This window comes from Tursiops truncatus, chromosome 3 (assembly GCF_011762595.2).
Source record: "Tursiops truncatus isolate mTurTru1 chromosome 3, mTurTru1.mat.Y, whole genome shotgun sequence".
In the NCBI taxonomy this organism is placed as follows: domain Eukaryota; kingdom Metazoa; phylum Chordata; class Mammalia; order Artiodactyla; family Delphinidae; genus Tursiops; species Tursiops truncatus.
The window spans coordinates 13,975,152-13,997,064 of record NC_047036.1 but is presented as its reverse complement, the minus strand read 5'-3'; the positions used below and the strand labels follow the sequence as shown (position 1 = coordinate 13,997,064).

The 21,913-nt window shown below is 44.0% G+C and overlaps 1 protein-coding gene and 1 long non-coding RNA gene across 6 annotated transcripts in view; one reads left to right on the top strand and one right to left on the bottom strand.

Moving 5' to 3' along the window:
- RETREG1 (reticulophagy regulator 1) overlaps positions 1-21,913 on the top strand; it is a 122,067-nt gene that overhangs the window by 81,168 nt on the left and 18,986 nt on the right. Inside the window, exon 1 of one of the 5 annotated variants that reach the window (XM_004314063.4) lies at positions 4,332-4,464. The exons of the other annotated variants lie outside the window; for them this stretch is intronic. Within the exon in view, the coding sequence (XP_004314111.1) occupies positions 4,430-4,464 (35 nt within the window). The 5' untranslated portion in view covers positions 4,332-4,429. Of the gene's footprint in view, positions 1-4,331; positions 4,465-21,913 lie in introns of those variants that run through there. 5 annotated transcript variants of the gene reach the window in all.
- On the bottom strand, positions 1,571-7,105 carry LOC141278260 (uncharacterized). The gene is made up of 3 exons (XR_012330637.1): positions 6,927-7,105; positions 3,594-5,358; positions 1,571-1,917 (listed from the first exon to the last, which is right to left on the bottom strand). It is a non-coding gene; the product is annotated as an uncharacterized lncRNA (long non-coding RNA).

Here is a 21,913-nt window from a genome sequence, read left to right as displayed (position 1 = left end):
GGCCAGTTTCGGCAGAAAAGTAGAAAATTGAAGCTCTAGAGCTATACAGGCCAGTGGAAACAGAATGCAGGCTACATATATAATTGTATATTTCTAGCAGCCATGTTTAGAAAAAGTAAACAGAAAGAAGTGAAATTAAGTTTAATAATACATTTTGTTTAACCAGTGTATCCCAAATATTATTATTTCAACATGTTATCAATATAAAAATTGGTAATGAGATATTTTACAGTCTTTTTTCCTATTCCATCCTAAAATTCCCAACTAGCCACATTTTAAGTGCTCAATAACCAGGTGCTGCTGGGGGCTACCATACCAGACAGTGACCCTCTGAAGGGGCCATACAGTTTGTAACACTGAGTGCTGGTTTAAAAAAAATTAAAATGTGCCTTGTTCTTAGGAGGTGACAAAGACTCTCTCTTTGACCAAACTAGTCAGGCTCCTCTGAGAGCTCATTTCCACCTAGGCCCTGCCCTTGGGTATGTCCTCAGGAACCCAGTTTTAGCAAGAAATTTGTCAAGTCAGTTTATCGAGAATCCTCCGCCCTTGATATTTGATCACCCTTAATATCGAACCAAATCCCTCATGTCTCACCATCCCCTAGGTAATAGCTGATCACCCTGGCCTAACTTCAGCAAGAATTCTGTTAGGTCAAGGAGTTAACCTACCCCTCTTAATAATTTTCTCTCCACTAACAAACCCCACCCATTTCTTAGCCATTCATGCTAATATTGCCCTGTAACCTGCAATAGAGGGAGGGTCCCTCGTCTTGTCTCTGAAAGTTCCAGAGCCTCAGTCACCGCTGCCGTAGGAGAGATGGAAAAAAACAAAACTCTTAGGCCGATGATTGTGTGAAGAGAAAAACGGGCATTAAGAGAAGTGGACATTTAGCTTTGAAATGGCAGTTATCTTCTTAGGCCATAATACTAATTAAAACTGCAAGAGAAAATAGAAATGTTCACTTAAAGTATGCTACTAAAATTAAATGCATACACAGTTTGAAAGAGTATGGGTATAAGAGAACGTAAACCGCGTACGTGTCTGGCCGTACGTATGCACTTTTGCCAGAACGAGTGGGTTCTGCTCTCGGTTCGGCTGGAGGGATGAAAAGAGCCCTCCGCTCCTGCACTGGAGGCTGTTCCTGGCTCTGTCCCCAGCAGGTCACCTAACTTTGCTGGGCCCCCGTTTCAGCGTCTGAAAATCTTGGATGGCTTTCGTGGCCCTCAGGGTCTTTCCCACGGCTCTATTCCGTGAGTCCTTAAATTTGGGATGCCCAGTGGGTTTCCAGTCAGGGACGATGAGGGAACCCTTGGCACCCTAAACCCCCCGCTGGACCGAAGGTGTCACTGGAGCGAGGAAGCCACCCACTGTGTCCAACACCTGGCTTTTGTGATCTGTGCCATCCTGTTTTCCCTCCTTGTCTTTGGGAATTTCAGAAGTTAACACAAACATATCTAAAGGGGAATTTATGGTTGGAGCAAGTAATTTTAAAATGCATGAAGACGTGCTTAAAGGAAGTTTTTTTTTTTTTTTTTTTGTGGTACGCGGGCCTCTCACTGTTGTGGCCTCTCCCATTGCGGAGCACAGGCTCCAGACGCGCAGGCTCAGCGGCCATGGCTCACGGGCCTAGCCGCTCCGCGGCATGTGGGATCATCCCTGACCGGGGCACGAACCCGCGTCCCCTACATCGGCAGGCGGACTCTCAACCACTGCGCCACCAGGGAAGCCCTAAAGGAAGTATTTTTAAAGGAAATATTTTATGGTAGTAATGGGTAATTCATCTCTCACACCGATCAGTTAATTGTCCTTTAAAATTGAGAGGCAGGTTTCAGGGATACAGTAGTCTGGTCTGTAGTCATCAGCAGCTAAGTTCAACAGCAGCGGTACTCAGATATTCAAGAAGTAGTATAAGAGAAGCTTAAAAGAACAAAAAAGGTAAAATTAGTGGGTTAGGATTGTTAGAACTGAGAATTAGATCATAGAATTAGCATTGTTGTTGGTCAAGTGAAATAAAGGTGGTAAAATATTCTCATGGATAATATTTTCAGCATCTCAACTTTTCACTCCATTAGGCCTGGAATTTCTAGCAAGACAGCACATTGCTCCAATCCTGAGAGGCTCGGGCACACCCTGATCTTCAGAACTCTGCTTATAACTGTTTTCTTTCAAGGTCAACAGTATTTGAGTTACGTGTTTGAGTATCTGCAGCAACTTACTCTTAGACTTTGAAGTCTAGAACTTTAGCTCTTGTGTGGAATATTAAAGAATTGTCGCGAATTGCGACAGGCATGTGCTACAAAATAGCTAACAGTGCCTCAGAGAAAGATAATATTTGTTATGACTCCTCAATTTTTTAATGCTCCAGAAATCACTTTAACACATATAAATGTAAAGTATATATTGAATATAGAGATATTGCTAGGATTAGCTATTACTAATCTTGTGACAATGGAGCACACATTTTAAAAAGAAAAGTGGAAGGGTAAGCTGGGACAAAGTGAGAGAGTGGCATGGACATATATACACTACCAAATGTAAAATCAATAGCTAGTGGGAAGCAGCCGCATAGCACAGGGAGATCAGCTCGGTGCTTTGTGACCACCTAGGGGGGTGGAACGGGAGGGAGACGCAAGAGGGAGGATATAAGGGGATATATGTATATGTATAGCTGATTCACTTTGTTATAATGCAGAAACTAACACACCATTGTAAAGCAATTATACTGCAATAAAGATGTTAAAAAAGTGTATTGTTTCTTTTTTTAATGTTTTTATTTTTTATTACTTTTAATTTTTATTGAAGTATAGTTGATTTGGAATGTTCTGTTAGTTTCAGGTGTACAGCAAAGTGAATCAGTTATACATATACATCTATCCACTCTTTTTTAGATTCTTTTCCCATGTAGGTCTTTACAGAGTATTGAGTAGAGTTCCCTGTGCTATACAGTAGGTCCTTATTAGTTATCTATTTTATATATAGTAGTGTGTATATATCAATCCCAATCTCCCAATTTATCCCTCCTCCCCACCCTCCTTTCCCCTTTGGTAACCATAAGTTTGTTTTCTACATCTGTGACTCTATTTCTATTTTGTAAATAAGTTCATTTGTACCATTTTTTAAGATTCCACATATAAGCAATATCATATGACGTTTGTCTTTCTCTGTCTGACGTACTTCACTCAGTATGACAATCTCTAGGTCCATCCAAGTCGCTGCAAATGGCATTAGTTTGTTCTTTTTTATGGCTGAGTAATATTCCATTGCATATATGTACCTCATCTTCTTTATCCATTCATCTGTTGATGGACATTTAGGTTGCTTCCATGTCCTGGCTATTGTAAACAGTGCTGCAATGAACATTGGGGTGCATGTGTCTAAGAAAAGTATACTGTTTCTTAATAATTAGATCTTGCTTACAGCCTTACTTGACTTTCCCAATCAGGAAAAAAAAAAAAAAAGATTTCAAGTTTTTCTGCAAAGTTTTCAGGTTATATTCCTAAAGGGATCTCAGTAATGTTTCGTCCAGCGTTTTTGAAAGCAAGAAGTGAAGCGATTTTCGTCCTGCTATTAGAAGTTGCAGGGAATGAGGGTACCTGGTGATTGATGACTCATTCGTAATGACGGGCCAAGCTATCAGAACATCTGAGGCCCACAGCTCGGCCACATTCCAATGTCAGGCTGGTCGCTGATGACAGAGGGAAGTCCCTCGGAAGAAACCGTGTCGCCCAGAGGAACACATGGACTCGTATCTGTGTGCTCACTTCAGAGTGGAGACATCTAGATGACCCAAAGGAAGATTTTCTAACACAATTGTTTGTTGGCATTTTCCCCCTTTTTGTGTAAGGGATCTTTTTGCTGAGTGGCTAAGCATTTCCAGAACAAACAAACCTCTCAGCTCTCGCGGTCCTGCCCACTTTGCTCTCCACCCTCCAGCCCCTCCTGTGAGTTGGAGACCTGATAGCCCAGGCTGAAGTTTCAAGCTCGCCGCCCTTCGGGGGTGCCTTGTCATGCCAGGAGAAAGTAGGAAATAGAAAGGGTAGGCTGGCTTAGGTGAGGTCATCCTGGTAAAGGTTAATAGCTGGGTGGTGACACCTCCTCACAGGCCTGGAGCGAACAAGCTGGGCAGCTGAGCAGCGCTTGCTCCCAGCTGTCTGTCACGGTCCTGGGAGTAAGAGGTGACCTATTTATTTTTAGCAGGGGACAGTCATAATAACCCGGCTCCTAGCTTCATTCAAGGCAGGCCGGAGCTTCGGAAGTTTGTAAACACCTACTTTCTGGGTAGGGGAGGAGTGCTTTACTCCAAAAAGAAAAGAACTTGACTACTGGGGTTTTCCCCGCCTGGTAGTCATTGTTAGCGTGGAGAAGAAACTACCGGAGCACAAAAGTGCTGCAGTCTTCTCCACTTTGTTATTATTTTCAAAGGGCAGAAATGCCTGAAGGTGAGGACTTTGGATCAGGCAAAAGGTAATTATGATCCACATTTACTTTTTCTTGAGTCTATTTCATTTGCTGGTTATCTTTCTAAAAACTACTGTGACTAATTTAAAAGGTAGTTGAAATTAAAATTTAAAAAGGAGTGCAGTCCGTTAATTCCAGGAAATAGAATTTTCTTTAGCGTGAAGAGAGAGACATAAAATGAACTGAATATACCCGTAGAAACATATGCCAATAAGTGTTTTTCTTGAGTGAGGAAGTGGCGGCCCGAAATTATCAAAAAGTGTTTCTACCTACACCGTGTAAAGTCTACTTGAGTTTTTTGATGTTTGATTTTTAACTTCAGATGGTAGTTGTTAGAAATCTAAGCTAGTAAACATTTTGTAAATTGCTTGCATTTTAAAGACTTGAACATTTCTAAAGGTTAATAATTAGACCAATATACCTGTTTTGGTATTACAATACTTTTTTTTTTACCATAGATCTTATCTTTGAAAATGTGATCATTGGGCCCCCATATGCAGTACATTAACTGTATTAATGTTTTATTAATATCTGGCTCTAAGAAAGGGGGATAGAGATGGGAAAGGAAGCAGGAAGTTATTTCTATTAATGTGAGCACAACTTGTGTCGGTATTGGAAGTTTCCATTTCTAGCCCCATTGCTGTGTTAACAAAATTTATATAAATCGGTGTCATTGGAATTCTAATTAGGGCCATTGAAATTCAGATATGAAGATGTAGAAAGAAGGTTGTTTAAAAAAAGGACAAGAGGGGGCTTCCCTGGTGGCGCAGTGGTTGAGAAGTCCTCCTGCCGATGCAGGGGACGCGGGTTCGTGCCCTGGTCCGGGAGGATCCCACGTGCCGCGGAGCGGCTGGGCCCGTGAGCCATGGCCGCTGAGCCTGCGCGTCCGGAGCCTGTGCTCTGCAACGGGAGAGAAAAAAAAGGACAAGAGGTTATTGCCAATTTTATTGTCAAAGAAAGTGGAAACTGGTAACTCTCTAGGAACAGGAATACCACAATATTTTTTTGTCCTTGTATAAGCATTCCTTTTCAGCCATGGTTGTATGGTGTGTTTGTGTGTGTGTGTGGGTGGGTGTGTGTGTGTGTGTGTTGACTATCATCAGTTGTAATCATGTCCTTAAAAGCTACTTTTCTCTTTAGTTTTCTAGTTTTCATTTTCTTCCAGATTCCTTCCCCATCCATCAAAGGGGACGTTAAGTTCACATTTAATTGTATAATGAAAGAACTTTCTATATAAAATGAGACATTAAATCAAGTGCTTGAAGATGACATTTACACAAGTGCCTAGATTTAGGACATGGACTCATTAAATAGTTGAGAAAACACTTTCAGAGAATTTTAGATGTCAGTCTTGGTTTGAGATGATGGGTGATCTCCCAGTATTGTGTGTATCCCCCTCATGACATTTGAACATTTCTGAAAGCAGGACTTTCTCTTTTTCACTTTGCATCATGGCATTCCTGCCAACTCTCTGCATAGAATTTTGCACAGAATAGGCACTTTTATAAATACTTGTGAATGGAAAGTATTTATAAACCATTTTAACACCTGAAGTAAGCATCTAGGGGGCCTGATCATTTTAGAGACTGAAGGGAGAGACTTGGCAGACGTGTCATAAGGGTTGCCTTAATGAAATGGAACATTCCCACAATTAAATTAAATCATAATTAATTGTGGATAATTATAAACATTTTGAACAAGTAGTTTATGATGTAAACTAAACAAACAAAAGTTTTTTTCTAAGAATGTTTTACCGGTTACAAGATAAACAGACAAGAAGGAGAATAAATAAATAAGTAAATACACACACACACACACACACACACACACACACACACACTATACATATATCTAATAATAATTATTATTACCAAAGACTAATAACTTGCTGAAAGTGGGAAATGCCCTCTCACTCCTTTGAAGTAGGCTACCCCGCCTCCCCTTTTTTGTTCTGACGCGATAACTCCCAACTCCACAGCTGGTAGTTTTCTATGGAGTATACTTTGCTGCATACATTTGTTTGTTTCCATATCTGTGCAGAAAGTTAGAAAGGGCACCCCAGACGGGGGGAACATTTAGAGCCAGGCTAAAAGTAAAATATTACATTTGAGAGGGAATTTTCCTCTTGCTACATCTGAGATTACGTGCCGTTGGACACGTCCTTTGGTGCCACATCTAAAAGAGGAATAACTATTATTGTAAGTCTCGAATCTGCTGGCCAAATGTGTTTTTCAAGCTTGATTGCAGGCGGTTCTGGGTGAGTGCCACATTCAGGCTTCTTCCTGTTACTTTAGTCCCATTTTGGAATTTGCTGAATCAAATTGCTCTGTAACGGGCAGTGAGCAAAATCTGAAATTAATCAGTGGAAAGCAAATGACGGGAGGCTCCGTTAGGGTATCCGGGTGCGTGCTTAGGGCACCTCACGGGCTAGCTGCTTCGTGTGCTGTGGTCCAGGGGCCCCGACGCACCGTTTCATATTCACCAAGTGGACGGACGTGAAGACAGCTGCCTGGGGGGCCGGGGGAGGCGGAGGAGGGACCCTCCTTCTTGCTGTGTATCTTGTTGCCAGTAATAAACGCTCTCGGTAAGAACCTCCAAAGACTCCGCGCCCGTGTCATGGTCAGGAGGTGAGGGAGAGGGTGTGAGAGAATGCTGTTCTGACGCCGGGAAAGGAGGGCAGAAAGCCAAGCAGGAAGCATCGGGTGCCAAAGAAGAAGGAAGAAAGTAGGGGCCGCGACCGGGGAGGCAGACAGGATCAAGAAATACGAGGAGAATCATCCCCTGGCCAGGGGCCTGGCTCCCTTGGTTTCTCATCCCGCCTCCCACCTCATTTTGGACCCCACCTGGGATGCAGCAGGTGGGCCCTGGGATGTCTTCAGTAGCCCGATGTGCGGTGGCGGGGGGATGGGGACAGGTGAAACATCGTCTAGTCCAGCTGCCTTGAAGCGGGTGGACCCCAGGCTACCTGGACTTAGGAGACTATTACCCAAGGACAGTGTGCAATTTTAGCATTTAAAAAGCAAAATGTTGGCTGCTAATGAAGGGCTCTCTGAAGCTTGTTATTTGACGTCTCATATAACATAGTAAAGATACAAAAGTTTGAAAAAGGTCACTGAGCCTCTAACACTAACTCTGTAACAGCAGTCTGGGCTGCTCTGCCCTGCCCTGGAGTGGAGAGGTTGCCCTATATTTGGGCTCTGGATATATGAAGGGCTATTGTACTTAAGAAAACCAAAGCTCTTTAAAAGCACAGTAGCCATGGGGCTTCCCTGGTGGCGCAGTGGTTGGGAATCCGCCTGCCAGCGCAGGGGACACGGGTTCGAGCCCTGGTTCAGGAAGATCCCACATGCTGCAGAGCAGCTAGGTCCTTGTGCCACAACTACTGAGCCTGCACTCTAGAGCCTGCGCACCTAGAGCTGGTGCTCCAAGACGAGAGAGGCCACCTCAATAAGAGGCCCGCACACGGCGATGAAGAGTAGCCCCCGCTCACCGCAACTAAAAAGAAGGCCCGCGCGCAGCAACGAGGACCCAACGCAGGCAAAAATAAATTAATTAAAAAAAAATGTATTTCCATTAAAGTTAAAAAAAAAACAACACAGTGGCCTCTGTAGTATTTGGAAATGGCATTAGCAATCGCACTGAATTATAGTCTTGGAAGGTTTAAAAGAAATTGATTTAAATATATTCTTTGATCCAGATGTTTTAATGATTCAGGTTGGCCTGATTATAGGCTTAATTTCACCTTGTGGGTGAAGCCTATGCTTTGATAATACTATTTCTTTCATATATACAGTGAGGCTAAGAAAAGCCTCACAAAGAAGTCTGACCAGCACGCCCCAGCTCAAGCTTTGTGTGTCGGGACGTTCGGTCGAGATGATGGGTTCCCACAAACAAGCGTATTTCAGCTTTCATAGGCCTGCAGAGTCCTTATGCTGCCGTTGGTTTTGAAATAGGCACAGAGAGGCGAAGTGAATAAGTAAGCCTGTGCAGACAGACACGTGTATCGTTATACGGTGGCGATGCAGGAGGTGGGCTCGACACCCAGAAAGGTCAGTGTGGTCAGCACACAAGGAGACGGGAGAGGCTGGCTGGAGGTGAGTGGGGGAGGTGTATGGGGACCCGTCATTGGGCCTTGCAGGCAGTGGTGTGTTGGTAAATGTCTAGCAACCAACTGTCTGCTCTTTGGCATTCGTTGATTTCTGTGGTGTAAATACATCACTGTGGTCAATTTCAGGCCACCCACATGAGGTCAGTGAAAGCCGGGTTCAGAAGATATGGGAAAAACTCGTTCTTGCAAACCCACAGGGGTCAGCCCCAGAACCCAAGTGACGTGGACTGGTGCAAGAGTTTGTGTTTAATTCTAAGTATGCTCCATCTTCTTCATTTATGTATCCCTAAGGCATACTAGACATTGGGGAAAGGTTTGTCGAAGGAATGAATGATTTCGTTTTCTTCCACCCTCTAATACGGTCATGGAAAAATCTGTCTCAGGCATAGACAATGTTTACCACTTTTGAAATCCTACTTTGATCCAGGTGGGCTAATATTTGAAATTGATTAAGAGCATGGAGAATAACACAGTCTATCCTTGTTGCAAGAGAGTGTGTTTAGTGTGAGATATCTTAATCACCAGTTAACAAGCAACGTGCTTTCCAAACCCTTGTGGCTCCCCAGCAAACTTCTGGTAATCAAGCCCTGTTAAAGCTCATTTCTATTTTATCAACACAGGGTGACTAATTCTTTGCCATCCCTAAAATGTGAGGAAGGTGTCTTTGCTTTCCAAAGCCAAAGGAGGGCTGCAGCTGCTGTGTGGTGGGCCACGGAGAGGTCTGTCCCAGGGCTGCCAAGAGAAGCTGTCCCTGACAGAGGGACAGACCACTCATGCAGGCTGCCCTACTCCCAGCCTTTGGTCTCTTCGTGGGCACATCCATGTCTGGATCCACTTGGTGTCTCCTCATTATGGAAATCTGAATCCCACAGAAGGTGTGTGAGGCCACAGGCTTGCTTACCTGAGGGTCAAATCTCATACACAATGGTGTTTTCCCACTAAAAGGTGTTATGACTGTCCATTGGGGGAAACAAAAATAGTGTAAAGAAAAATGAATGTAAAGAAGAAAGGATCAAAATAAATAAAGTAAAATTCAAGGAAAAAAAAAAGACAGGATCAATTGTTATCTTACTACCCTAAAAAAAAGATTATTATGTCTTGTCTTCTAATACTTCTTTGGACAAATTTTCTTGGCAATGTTACAATAATTATATATGATACATACAATTTTGTATGCTGCTTTTTCTTCTCATAAGCATTTCCCAGTGGCATTAAACATTTAGGGAGCATTTTTATTTTAGTTTAGTTTGTTTTGTTTTATTTTACTTTTTTATTTTATTTTATTATTTTATTTTATTTTATTCTGACCACGCCCTGTGGCATGTGGGATCTTAGTTTCCCAACCGGGGATCAAACTTGCGCCCCCTGCATTGGAAGCATGGCATCCTAACCACTGGACCGCCAGGGAAGTCCCCTGGGGAGCATTTTTAATGCCTACAAAATATGCTATCCTTTGGATTTTTCCACCTATATTACTATTACTCTATGATTCCAGATGGTTTTGCCACTTTAATTTTTCTCATTAGGGGAATCATTGCCTCAAAGGGTATGAAGTATGAGCTGGTAGTTTCCTAAGGCCTGGGTCCAGAAACTGGCCAAGCATCATTTCTACCATGTCCTGTTGCTCAAGCAGAGAAAGAATACAGATTTGAGGGGAGAGGACACGAACCCCTTTTTTCCTGAAGAACGTCAATGAATTTTGGCGCTTTATTTTAAAACTACTAAGAGAGGGGGGCTTCCCTGGTGGTCGAGTGGCTGAGAAACCACCTGCCAATGCAGGGGACACAGGTCCGAGCCCTGGTTCGGGTAGATCCCACATGCCGCAGAGCAACTAAGCCCGTGTGCCACAACTACTGAGCCTGCGCTCTAGAGCCCGCGAGCCACAACTACTGAAGCCCACGCACCTATAGCCCGTACTCCGCAACAAGAGAAGCCACCGCAGAGAAGCCCGCACGCGGCAGCGAAGACCCAACGCAGACAAAAATAAATTAATTGAAAACATAAATAAATAAATAAAACTACTAGAGAGAGAAAAAAATGTTTACTATTTGTTTTTATAAAATTTTATCACACTGTTTGGAAGGATATTGATGGTAAAACTTACCATCTGGCTCCTTCTCCTGTTTTTAAAAAAACTTGCAGACCAGTGACATCTCTTCCTAACAGAGGAATGTTCCAGGGGTCTTGATGAATATACTTATTTATATAGAATAACTTCCTAGTTAGTTGAAGCTCACATCTTTAGGCATAAACACCTAACTATTTTAACTATCCTGTAGAGTGACTGCAGACATGGTCTGTGGAATGATGCAAAGCTGTTTCCAATCCTGGCTGCAAATCCCAACCTCACCATTGACTAGCTGGGTGGCCTCTCTGAATTTCATTTTGTTATCAATAAAATGGGGATAATAATACTCCCTTTATAGGTTTGTCCTATAGATTAAATATGGTATTCCACATTAAATATTTAGCTTAGTGAATGGCTCAGAGTAAGTCCTCAAAAAATAGTTAATAATAATACTTACATAAGTTATACACTTCCTTAAGCAGCACAGAATATATGACAATACGGAGGATGTTCAGTATGTGCAGTCCATCCACTCTCTAGATGGTGGGCTCAACCACGGGTGTGTACAGAGTTGGTGCATTCCTGGTTGGTTTGGTCTAGATGGTCTGTTTGCATAGGGCCACAAGGGGTGTGTGTTTGGTTCACATTGTTTTGATCCTTCCTGTAATTGATTTAACCCAAGTGAGCATGGGTGTCATGCCAGTGACGTGTGTTGAGTCAAAGTATTTACTCCTTCTCTGGGGAACAAGGATGTCTGCCCAATGCATCCGACAGTGAGCTGAGTACCCACAGGAGGGAGTTCACGGCACATGTTGTCTCTTGTCTAATTGGTTTGTTTTAATCGTATGGGCACCGTGAATCTGATTTAGCCATTTGGAGGTAAAATTACAGCTCCCTTCTAGATAGTATATGGGACCCTCTGGATACACTTCTGTATGCCCTTCTTCCCCTGGGCTTTCCTATTTTCTCTCCCATCAGGCCTTTTAGCCTCGTTCCTTTGTAGGGCCATCACCCCCGTGGTGGCAGGGGACGTGTACAAGGCATCCAGCTGAGAGAGCCAGTGGGGGATTGACGTCCATCCCAGGCTCTACCCCCAAGCCCTGTGCCCTCGTGAGGGGCTGCACCTCCTGGACAAGGTGCACCATTTTGTACAGATACATCCTGTGGACTAATAGGCTCTGCTCGCTGAGGTGTTTATTTTATCCCTGTTATCTGTGTACTTTCATAAGCGACCTCAAACCCTTTCTGCACCAGAGTGAGATAAAGTGATTACCAAGAGAATAACCACGGCTAGCAGGCAAATCCAATATATACATCTGTATGAAGAAACAGAAAATGAAGTGTCCCACTCACCTAGTTTTAAACTTAAGACAAGGGAACAAAAAGCGATTCAATTCTAGAGAAGGTCAGTTATAGGTTGGAGTTAAGGTGAAAGAAATTCAACGCCTCCATTTTGTGTTTGAGAAAATGGGACATCAGCTTGCAGTGTTTAAAGAAAGGTTGCTTTGAAAATCAGAAATTGTCTTCAGTAATCACACTTCTCTTTCAACTAAAGTCAAGGGATTTCAGTTGGTTTCTGGGGCTGGTTGGCCACGTGGCAGCTTAGTAAGAATGTATAATAAGAACCAGCCCAAAGTCAGAGGAAAGACCTTCAGGCAGAAGTGAGTTAAAACTCTGTTTATGTTTCTTCAGCCATTCTTGTGAAACCGCCAGTGAACTCTGGATAGGAAGATAGACACGACCTCCTGGGGGAGTCCTGGCTTCTGGCTTTTTGGCCAGAGTAACCTCATCTCATGCAGTGTTTTGCGAGTGAGATGATCAGGCAGGACGTTTCTACCTGAATTTTTTCTGATTTCTCTCATCCTCTCCTGCATCCGTTCTCTCTCTTATATCTTTCCCCTGGTGCCTTCAGACCAGGAACTGCTTTCTTACCCGTGGTACCCGCCACCTCTGGATCCCAAGTCGGCAAAGGCGAGGGGATAAACCTGCATGTAGCAACACATGGCAATACCTCTAGGTCACAAAGTGTCCTGATGCAGACATTGGGAAACAGTGGGGTAGGGAGTGTCCTGGCTGTTCCTGGGAGACACACACAAGCTCAGTGCTCAAGAGGACAGATGTGTTACCCTTGGGAGGAGACTCCCGTGAGCCTTCCAGGCCAGAACACTCTGCCCCCCCACCCACCCCGCCAACAGCCTGATTTTTGCAGGATCAGCCTGGCCTGGGCGTGACTGTCACCCACTGGGACAGCGCCACCAAGGGCTATTAAAGGCGTTGCTCTGTGGCTTCAGCAGCATCTGGGGAGGGACCGTCGGATGGCAGAGTCTTCCTCTTGGAGGGGGGCTGCAGTTGTGAGTGCCTGATATGGAAAGAGGTGAGGGGGAGGCCGGACCCCCAGATGCCTCCTCTCCCCCATAACTGTGATTTATGACGGGCTGCTCTGTTTCCAGGGTGGAGACTGGTCCTCCAGAGCTGGGCAGACACCCACTTGTGGTAGTGCTTAAGGGGTGTTCCATAGTCATTACCAGCGTGACGCAGCCTCTTTGCTAGCTGTAAACAGAGGGAGCGACCGTGCACCAGTAGTATCCCGTGACTCCGGAAGTGACATCTCCTGGTGGGGTTTTCGCTGAACCCTAAGCAAGTGTTTTATTTTTGAAAAGAAAACAAGCGCATCTATCAGTGGAGCGTCTTCACATTATGCCTCTAGAAATTATGCCTATAAACTTCGTCTTCAGACAAGATGAGGGGATTACAGATGTGTTTCTATAGTTTGGGGAATCACTCGTGTCTCCTACTGAGAGCGTTCTATGCAGGGCTCACTAATTAGGGGTCATATGTATGTTTAAACGGGGCTCCCTTTTCTAAGAAATGAACTCGGTGTTTCTGGAGTAGCTTGTAACGTGAGTGGTGGATAACCTTCCTTCCAAAGTAATTAAACTGAGCGTGAATTCTAAACAGTCATAATTTCCCCGTTTTGTAATACTTGAAACACTTCCTTTCAGAAGCGTATTTGTTTGTATGAAGGAAGACTTTGAGATGTAGATTTCGTAATAAAAGGAATATACACATCAATAGATTATAAACCCAGAATTAATCGACATGCTTGCTGAAACAAGAAGAGATTTGCTCAGTAAACTAAGATACGAGAAATGCTGGCAGCGACAATAAAGGAAGTACTTGATAATCCCTTTTTGGGGCACAGCAGAGGGGAACGTGGGAGACGGTTTGTTCCCTAAGTGTTGAAGGTTTGATAGCAGATGACGTCTTTCTTTCTTGCCAGCTCCTATAAACTGGAAATGGTGCCTGGAGCTCTCAAAGGGTTGTGAGGCCTGGTCAGGAAGGTTCTGGAAAGAGTGTGATGGTCTGCCATTCCTGGGGAGGGTGGAGTGCTTATGTGGGTGAAGCCCGCTGCACTAGGGTAAGAGGTTGGGGTGGGAGGTGGGAGGGGTGGGGTATAATCTTTGTTTATTTAGATAAACTTTGAAAAGACCCTAAAAGTTTTCAGTGACTTCGATGGCACCTTGACTTTTCCCCCTCCGTTAGATACCAGTGTTCTGAAGCTTGAGACCTTAGCAGCTCTACCCAGGACAAATCTGAAAGTTAGGTGCCTTTTGCTAAAACCTGGGTAAACTTTGAGGGCAAGGACTGTTTTAAGATCAGAGGAAACCTTTCTCATTCTAATACTTGACAAGTCAAACCTGGCATACAACAGCTTCACCAGCAATGTGACAGGAAATTGTGTGCTTATGTTTCATGTGTTATTGGCAAAAGGACTGTTTTTCTAACCACAGGCTTGGGAGGCTGGTGGGTTGGAGCTGGAAAGACCTGGGTTCAAATCTGGGTTTTCTTGGTCGTGTCTGCTTTCTCATCTGAAAACGGGAGCATTTTACCCACCTTGTCCGATTGTTGAGAGGATTATACAGCTCCGAATGTAGTTCCTGGCCCTTGGTACGTGCACAGTAAGTGAAAGGTGTCCTTAGACTAAAAGCTCTTGGAATGGTTCCCGGTTGGCTTGCTGGGCTAATCAGTGATCCCCATCACCGCTGTATAACCACATGGCTGAAGCCCATGACACCCTGAACCCAGCAGGTCAGTGCAGCCCAGAGGCCAAATCCACCCCACAGCCCGTTTTTATAAATCAAACTTTGTTGGAACGCTCTTCCATTTGCACGTTGTCTGTGGCTGCCCTCACGCTGTAATGGCAGAGTTGCGTACACGGACTGTATGGCCAGCAGAGCCCCAGATATTTGCCCTCCGGCCCTTTAGAGAACACGTTTGCCTCCCCGCTTCCACCATTTGAGTCATGTGCTTACTGAGTCAGAGCGTTCATTCTCAAATCTCTTAAGGCCCGTTGTCATTGCTACTGTAATTGCATAATTTTAATTATAAATTATGTAAACTTATGAAATAAGAGATCAAAAGGAGTATTGTTGTGGGAGCGTCTACTGGTTGTTCCCAAATACTCGACTTCCTTTCCTTCGATAGTAGAATCTCAAGTTTCAGCCCGATGATGGTCACCAGCAATTGAATTACATGTCCTAGGTTCCCTTGCAGCCAGGTATGGCCGTGTGACTACATTCCAGCCAGTGGGAGGTGGGTGAAAGCTTTGCATGCAACTTGCGGGCCATGACTTCAAGGGAGAGGGAGTGCCCTCCGCTTCCTTTTTCCCCTCCCTCCTGGCTGCAGTGGTCCATGGGATGACTGTGTGATTCGAGAATATATGGAGTATTAAGATGGAAAGAGCCTGGGTCTTCAACATTATAGAGATCCTGTGTCAGCCCTGGACCACTATGTTCTGCTGTCCATGAGGGAGAAATGAAGTGCTCTCTTGTTTAAACCCATCACTTAGACCTTTGACACAACGGGCAAACTTATATCTTAATACATACAGTTGTTTATCCCTAAGAAAACTGTCGAATGTATTAGAATCAGTAAGGGCCAATTGCTGGTAAATAATGCTTTTTAAAAAAAGTGGAGAAACAGCTGAAAAGGTAGGTGGGGGATAGGCATAAAAATTGAGAATGATCCTTTATGTGGGTTGTTTGATTCGTCATTAAATTCTTGCTCCTCTTTAAATAAATGAAACTAGAAATCATGAGTAATTCATGGGGATGTGTTTCATGCCAGAACGCCAATCTTTGTTGCAAGCCCTAACTCAACTGGAACTTCTATAACTCCCGCAGCACGTATTCGTAGGTTAATATTTATTGGATTGAGTTGACTGCCCCAAGGGTGTACTGCTTGGTTTCTTAGTCTCCAGTCAGCATTCAGGTTCTACCCTGAGTCTAAGAATATTCATGTCAGTTACTCATTAGTATGGTTGAGAATTAATCACCTACACCAGCCCAGATAAGGGAATAGGAAAGTTATCTAATGCTGAAAAAACAGCTTAAAAGTGACCACTGTTTGCAACGGATGAAGATAGACTGTGATAGCTCTTTTAAAGCCCATGATGAGGGCTTCCCTGGTGGTGCAGTGGTTGAGAGTCCGCCTGCCGATGCAGGGGACACGGGTTCATGCCCCGGTCTGGGAGGATCCCCACATGCCACGGAGCGGCTGGGCCCGTGAGCCACGGCCGCTGAGCCTGTGCGTCCGGAGCCTGAGACCCGCGTACTGCAAAAAAAAAAAAAAAGGCCCATGATGAAAATCTAAGAAAGGAAGTTGAATGACTGTCAGGTAATTAGGCCTTGACAGGTAGGAGTGCCCATTGTTTCTGGTAAATTTGCCTTTAGCTTCTGACCTCCATCTCTTTGGTCTCCTGCTCTACTGTTTCCAGTGAAATCACAGGTCCCTGCTTTGACCAAACACAGAATTTCAGGGGTCCAACTGACTGAGCCTACAGAAGGCAGGCCAGCTGGGCATCTGCCCTGGCCTTGCAGTCCCCAGGGCCTGGAAATCCGCAACCCATTGTAAAGGAAAGATCAAATTCCTCATATGGCTTTAAGTTTCTCCATTACAGGACCACAGATATTGACATTTTACATCTTTAATACCCTCACAGCCTCAGAAAATGGAAGCAGACTGGGCCTTCTCAGCCTATTAGGAGGTCTGTTTGCTGGGAACCTCTTTCGGCCTGAGATCTGACACTTTGACATCAGTACTTGAAGGGTCACTGAGAGCTGCTGGCTGAGATTCTCTTTCCCGTCAGTACCACCAGGGATGTGTTAAGGGATATGGCCAGCTTCAAGTATTCCTCTCTCAAGTTCATATCAATTTCTAAGTCAACTCTTTATAGGAGAAGATAAATGTTTATTTCATAAAAGTAGAGGACATATTTAGAGTTTTCCTAAATTCAGCCTTTTAGGTAAACGTGAGTGGATTATAAAGTCCTTCAGCAGAAGGCATCATTGATTATCGAATCCAGCAGCAGTCAACCCGGGGCCCATGGACCCTCTGAATTCCCGAGGTATTTTGAAGGGGGCCATTATCCAAAAACAGTTACTATCCGATCTGGTCCAGCTCCTTATTTTATAGACTTGAGAAACCCGAATTCCTCCTGTGGACCAGTCAGAACAGCCTCCCAGGGACTTCTGTGGTCGCCGTGCCACTGATCTGTGGCATTCTTTAGCATAATTTGTTTAAAGAACATTAATTTCATTTCCTCTTATGATTCCAAAGAGTCAATTCAGAACAGAATTCACAGAGTTGGTTCATTCCTGGCCTCTCGGACTATATAATCAAAGTGAACTGAATTTTTAAGTGAACCTAATCATCTTCTTAGCGTCTGGGGTGTCTAGTGGCTGTGGTATGTAGAGGGATCACTCAAGTCATGTTGTCACTGGATAGTTTTGTTAAAGATTACATAGATTAGAAGGTATGGGCTTTGTTTGTAAGAGAAACAAAGGCAGATATCTGTCTTTAAAAACAATTACCTTTTCTAGAACCCAACATTTTGATGAGCCATTTTTTCCATTTCTTGAAAATGCATTGTGGTAGCATGAGCTAGGGAAAAAAAAAAGCAAGAAGAATATACATAATAAATTAAGTTCTGATCAAAATACAATTCTAAACCTAGAACATCTTTCAAGACAATGATTAAAAGATATCTCTCTCTGTCTTTCGGTGAATGTTTGTTTAAAATAGTCATTGTGTTGTTTAAGTATAGGTGATTTTCTTTGACCATCTGGCTCCATTGGTTCCCTTTTGGCTGTGGTCAGTTCCCTGAAGACTCATTACCTTTGTGGCTCTCACCTAGGCTGATGAACTCACAAGGGGCTCAGGATGAAATATTTCGCACCACTTAATTGATCTCCCTAACTGGGTGGAGACAACCCTTGGAAGGTCCAGGCCCAGTTAAATGCCATTTCACAGTACTTTTGTCCTTGTGGTTCTAGATGGTTCTCACATGGTAAAGGATTGGTTTGGCCAAAAGTTTCATTCGGGTTTTTCCATACCATCTGGCGGAAAAACCTGAACGAACTTTCGGCCAACCAAATAAATGATTAAGGTTGATCAAAGAGCTATTTCATCTTACTCTATAGGCTCTTATCAAGTCTGTTTCATGTTAGTAGATTATCGTGTCAGGGAGGAAGAAATTTTCCCCTACCCTTCTAGGTTCTTCTGGCTGGTGTAAGAATTAAATCGGCACGAGAAGATTAACAGGAGAAAAACAAAAGTTTAATAGCCTGTACACATGGGAGAGACCTAGGAGAACTGAGTAACTTTCCAGAATGGCCAAAACCCTCACCTGAACTACCGTCTTCAGCTAAAGACAAAAGAGGTGTTGAGGATAGTGGTCTGGAACTTCAAAGGCTAGGAAGGCAATTGACATGGAGGTAGAAAAGCAAATGTTTGGTAAGTAAAGGTTTGCTGGGCCAGGAAGAGACAATGGGACACAGAGTGGGCTCTGATCTCTAGGTCCTGCTGAGTTTCCCTCACCACCACACTCAGCCCATATTCCTGGCAAATGTCTCTGCTGCTAGCTTGCTTCTTGGAACAAGCCCTCTATCTCTTGATACATTATTTTAGGCAGTTAGGGGGAAGGCCAAAGTTTCTTCCTGAGTTTTTTGGGGCCTTGATTGTTTTCACCTCGAAATAATATGCATGCCAAAGAGACAACTTGGGGTGGCAAATTTTGCATCGCTACAATAGAGTACAAGCAGAACATGGGATAATAATACATTCTATGTGTGTATAAAAACAAGAAGGCATTTAACATTTTACCGACTAGCCAATCCAGTAGACAGCGACCTAGAGGGAGAGGAGAAAGGGGTATGGATGTAACCGTGTGCCCTGGAGAGAGCTGCGGGAGTTGTGAACACACAGGCACTTGCCTAGGAGATCTGATTCGGTTGTCGGCGGCTTCCTGGAAGTGGCTAGAAGACTGGGCAAACAGATGATCTCCAATACGCCGGCTTGGCAGTTTACACGTACAGAAAGCGCGTGTGGCAGCCGTTAGATTCTCCTGAACACCACGGACAGGAACTTGGACTCTGGGGGCAGGTGTGAGTGTCTGCAAAAATGAAGGAGGATGGGGGAGATGGCAGGCACCTCTCTCACGGGCATAAGGGTCAGCCTAGATCATTCCAGTCTCATTTACTTTCACTGAACTTCACCGCACAAGGGAATACAAATTTTTAAGAAAAAGTTTTCCTGAGCGAATTTATAATGTGAGTGGAAGTGAAATGTCGGAGGAACTCTTTAAGTAAGTGTTTGCAGGAACCCCTTCAGTCTTCAGGTATAAAATACACAATGACGGTTATCAAGGTGGTGAGAAATGCACTGAAGGCAACTCCTTTTTAGTTAATTATCAGCCAGATTTTTATTGCTGTTCTATGTGTATGAGAACGTGGGGGAAATGCCATCCCGTAGAAGCCCACTCTCTAAAGCAGACAGGCTCTATTAATTACTTTTTAGAATTTTGTTTTCCTAAAGAAACTATCATTAGGAGAAATACGTTCTTTTGAAATTTGTCCTCACTCCGTAGCATCAACCACTGCACACCCTCCCTGGGCAAGAGATGCCTCCTCGGTAACCTGTGCCCAGATCCACTTCTCCCTTGCCTCCGCACATACTCCTTTCTAGTTCGTGCCCTCCCCGCTCCCAAATACATCCCCACCTTCCCGCCATGCTGCTGTTGAGTATTACGTAATTTACCATTAAAACATGCAATAGGGCTTCCCTGGTGGCGCAGTGGTTGAGAGTCCGCCTGCCGATGCAGGGGAACACGGGTTCGTGCCCCGGTCCGGGAAGATCCCACATGCCGCAGAGCGGCTGGGCCCGTGAGCCATGGCCGCTGAGCCTGCGTGTCCGGAGCCTGTGCTCCGCAACGGGAGAGGCCACAACAGTTAGAGGCCCGCGTACCGCCAAAAAAAAAAAAGCAATATCCATACAATAGCTTATTGTTAAAACTCTGCTTTTGAGGGAGGCTGATGGCCAATTTAGCAAGCAGTGAGACATCAGAATGCGATTCTCATTGTTTTCTGTGACTGACAACAGGGATCCTCTTGGTAAGGGTATGTTCCTTTAACAGTCACCAACATCATTCACTGGCTTTTAAATGAAGATAAATGGGAGATGCAGTCTTTAAAGGACTAAGGTGGGACTGTGGCCTATACTTTAACAGTGTAGCATTTTGAATAAATATCTCAATGACTGATAGTCACTGACTCCAGGTTTGCCATATTCCAAGGTACTGCCTTCAACACAAAGGCTGACGACAAATTCTCCCAACAAAATTTAATTGGCCTTCATTCAAAAAGCCCTCTGGAGGAACTTTATCATCGTTCAGTCTGTTTGGGTTGTATATACCTGTTCCAGCCCAGTGTGATGGGTAAGGTCTCTCAAAAAACAAAATGAGGAACTATATTGTTAATGAAAAATTTTTGAACCATAAGCAATACGTTCTTCGGTATTGTCACAGAAGCTTAGGTTTCATGTAACTAGGCCAGAGGTTAAAAAAAAAAAGAGAAAAAGGCAGGGAGAGGACATTTCCTTTTGATTCCAACTGCAGTAAATCCTGGACGGTACTTCATTGGAAATTGTGGATCCCAAACAGAATGCAAAAGAAAGGCTTATATCTGAATTAGCAAACTTGCCTTACAAGAACAATTTCTGTTTTCCTTGGGGAGTGTTTCCTGGTTCTCAGGTATTATCTGTCCTTCGGGGATAAAGTAGAAACCTTTTCTTCCCTCAGGGGTAGTGATTAAAGCAAATCTCTGTGTTCACAAATGAAAGGGTGTTTAATCTCCTGCAGGTCTCAAGTAGGAACTTGTTCGGAGCTGGTAATGGAATTTAAATTGTTCATGCCCTGGGCTTATGAAAGTCTACTTGTTGAAAAGTTAACAAAATTGAAAACGCTGGAAAATAACTTCTACTGGCATCTGTTCATGGAAACTAGAATCATACAAGAAGTAACGTGATGGGCAGCTGAGCGCCAGGCTTCCAGATGATCTCGGTGGATTGGGTAGTTGATAATCTCTGCACCCAGGGAAGTGGCAGGGCAGAGACTGAGGTGGAAGGAAGAAAGGGGCAGTTTCACAAAGTGACTGATCTCTAGTTCATTTGAGACTTGATATGAAAAGAACGAGAGAGCTCCAAATAAAACACCAAGTTGCCCAGAGGGCGGTGAGGCTCAGCTTCTCAGGGCAGGAAGAGCCAACACTCAGGTGGCGCCTCCTGGGGGAGAAGTTGTCCACGTGGTTAATTGGTCTGAGAAAGTGAGAATTTCACATTGAGTGCTCTGTAATTTCTTAATCTTGTGTTTGCTTATTTAATCCTCCAGTTGACATATCTTATTTGCTTTGTCATGGTTCTAATTCTGTGAGTGAGTGTGCAGGGAAACAGGATCCCTGTTTCTATTTCGTTTCTCTGCCTACACACAATCACACACGAACACGCCTGCACACGGAGGAACACGACACGGATCCAGAGGATTAAAAACAGTTCTAACACGTCGCACTCAGAAATGTTCAAATCTGTAACTGGAGACTGACTGACCTTTGTAAGAAAAATTATGCAGGGGTTAATATCAACAGATATTCACTACCAACAGAGAACATGAGACCGTTAGTCACCAGCCCAGAATGACAGGGCGGTGAGGGCTCCCGGGCCAAAGCATATTTATAGGTAAGATGGGTGAAGCAATTGTTTGTCCCGGTTGCTAGGTGACAGCTTAGGTTAGAGCAAATCCCCTTTTACAGAAGTTTGGGATGTTGACATTGTTAACTTTCTGTAAAATATGGTTTGCCTTCAATTTCCAATTCCTATGGATTAAAAATAAAATAAATTAGTGTAAAATAATGTATTTTCTCTGGAGGCACTTTGACGGTTCTTCTAAA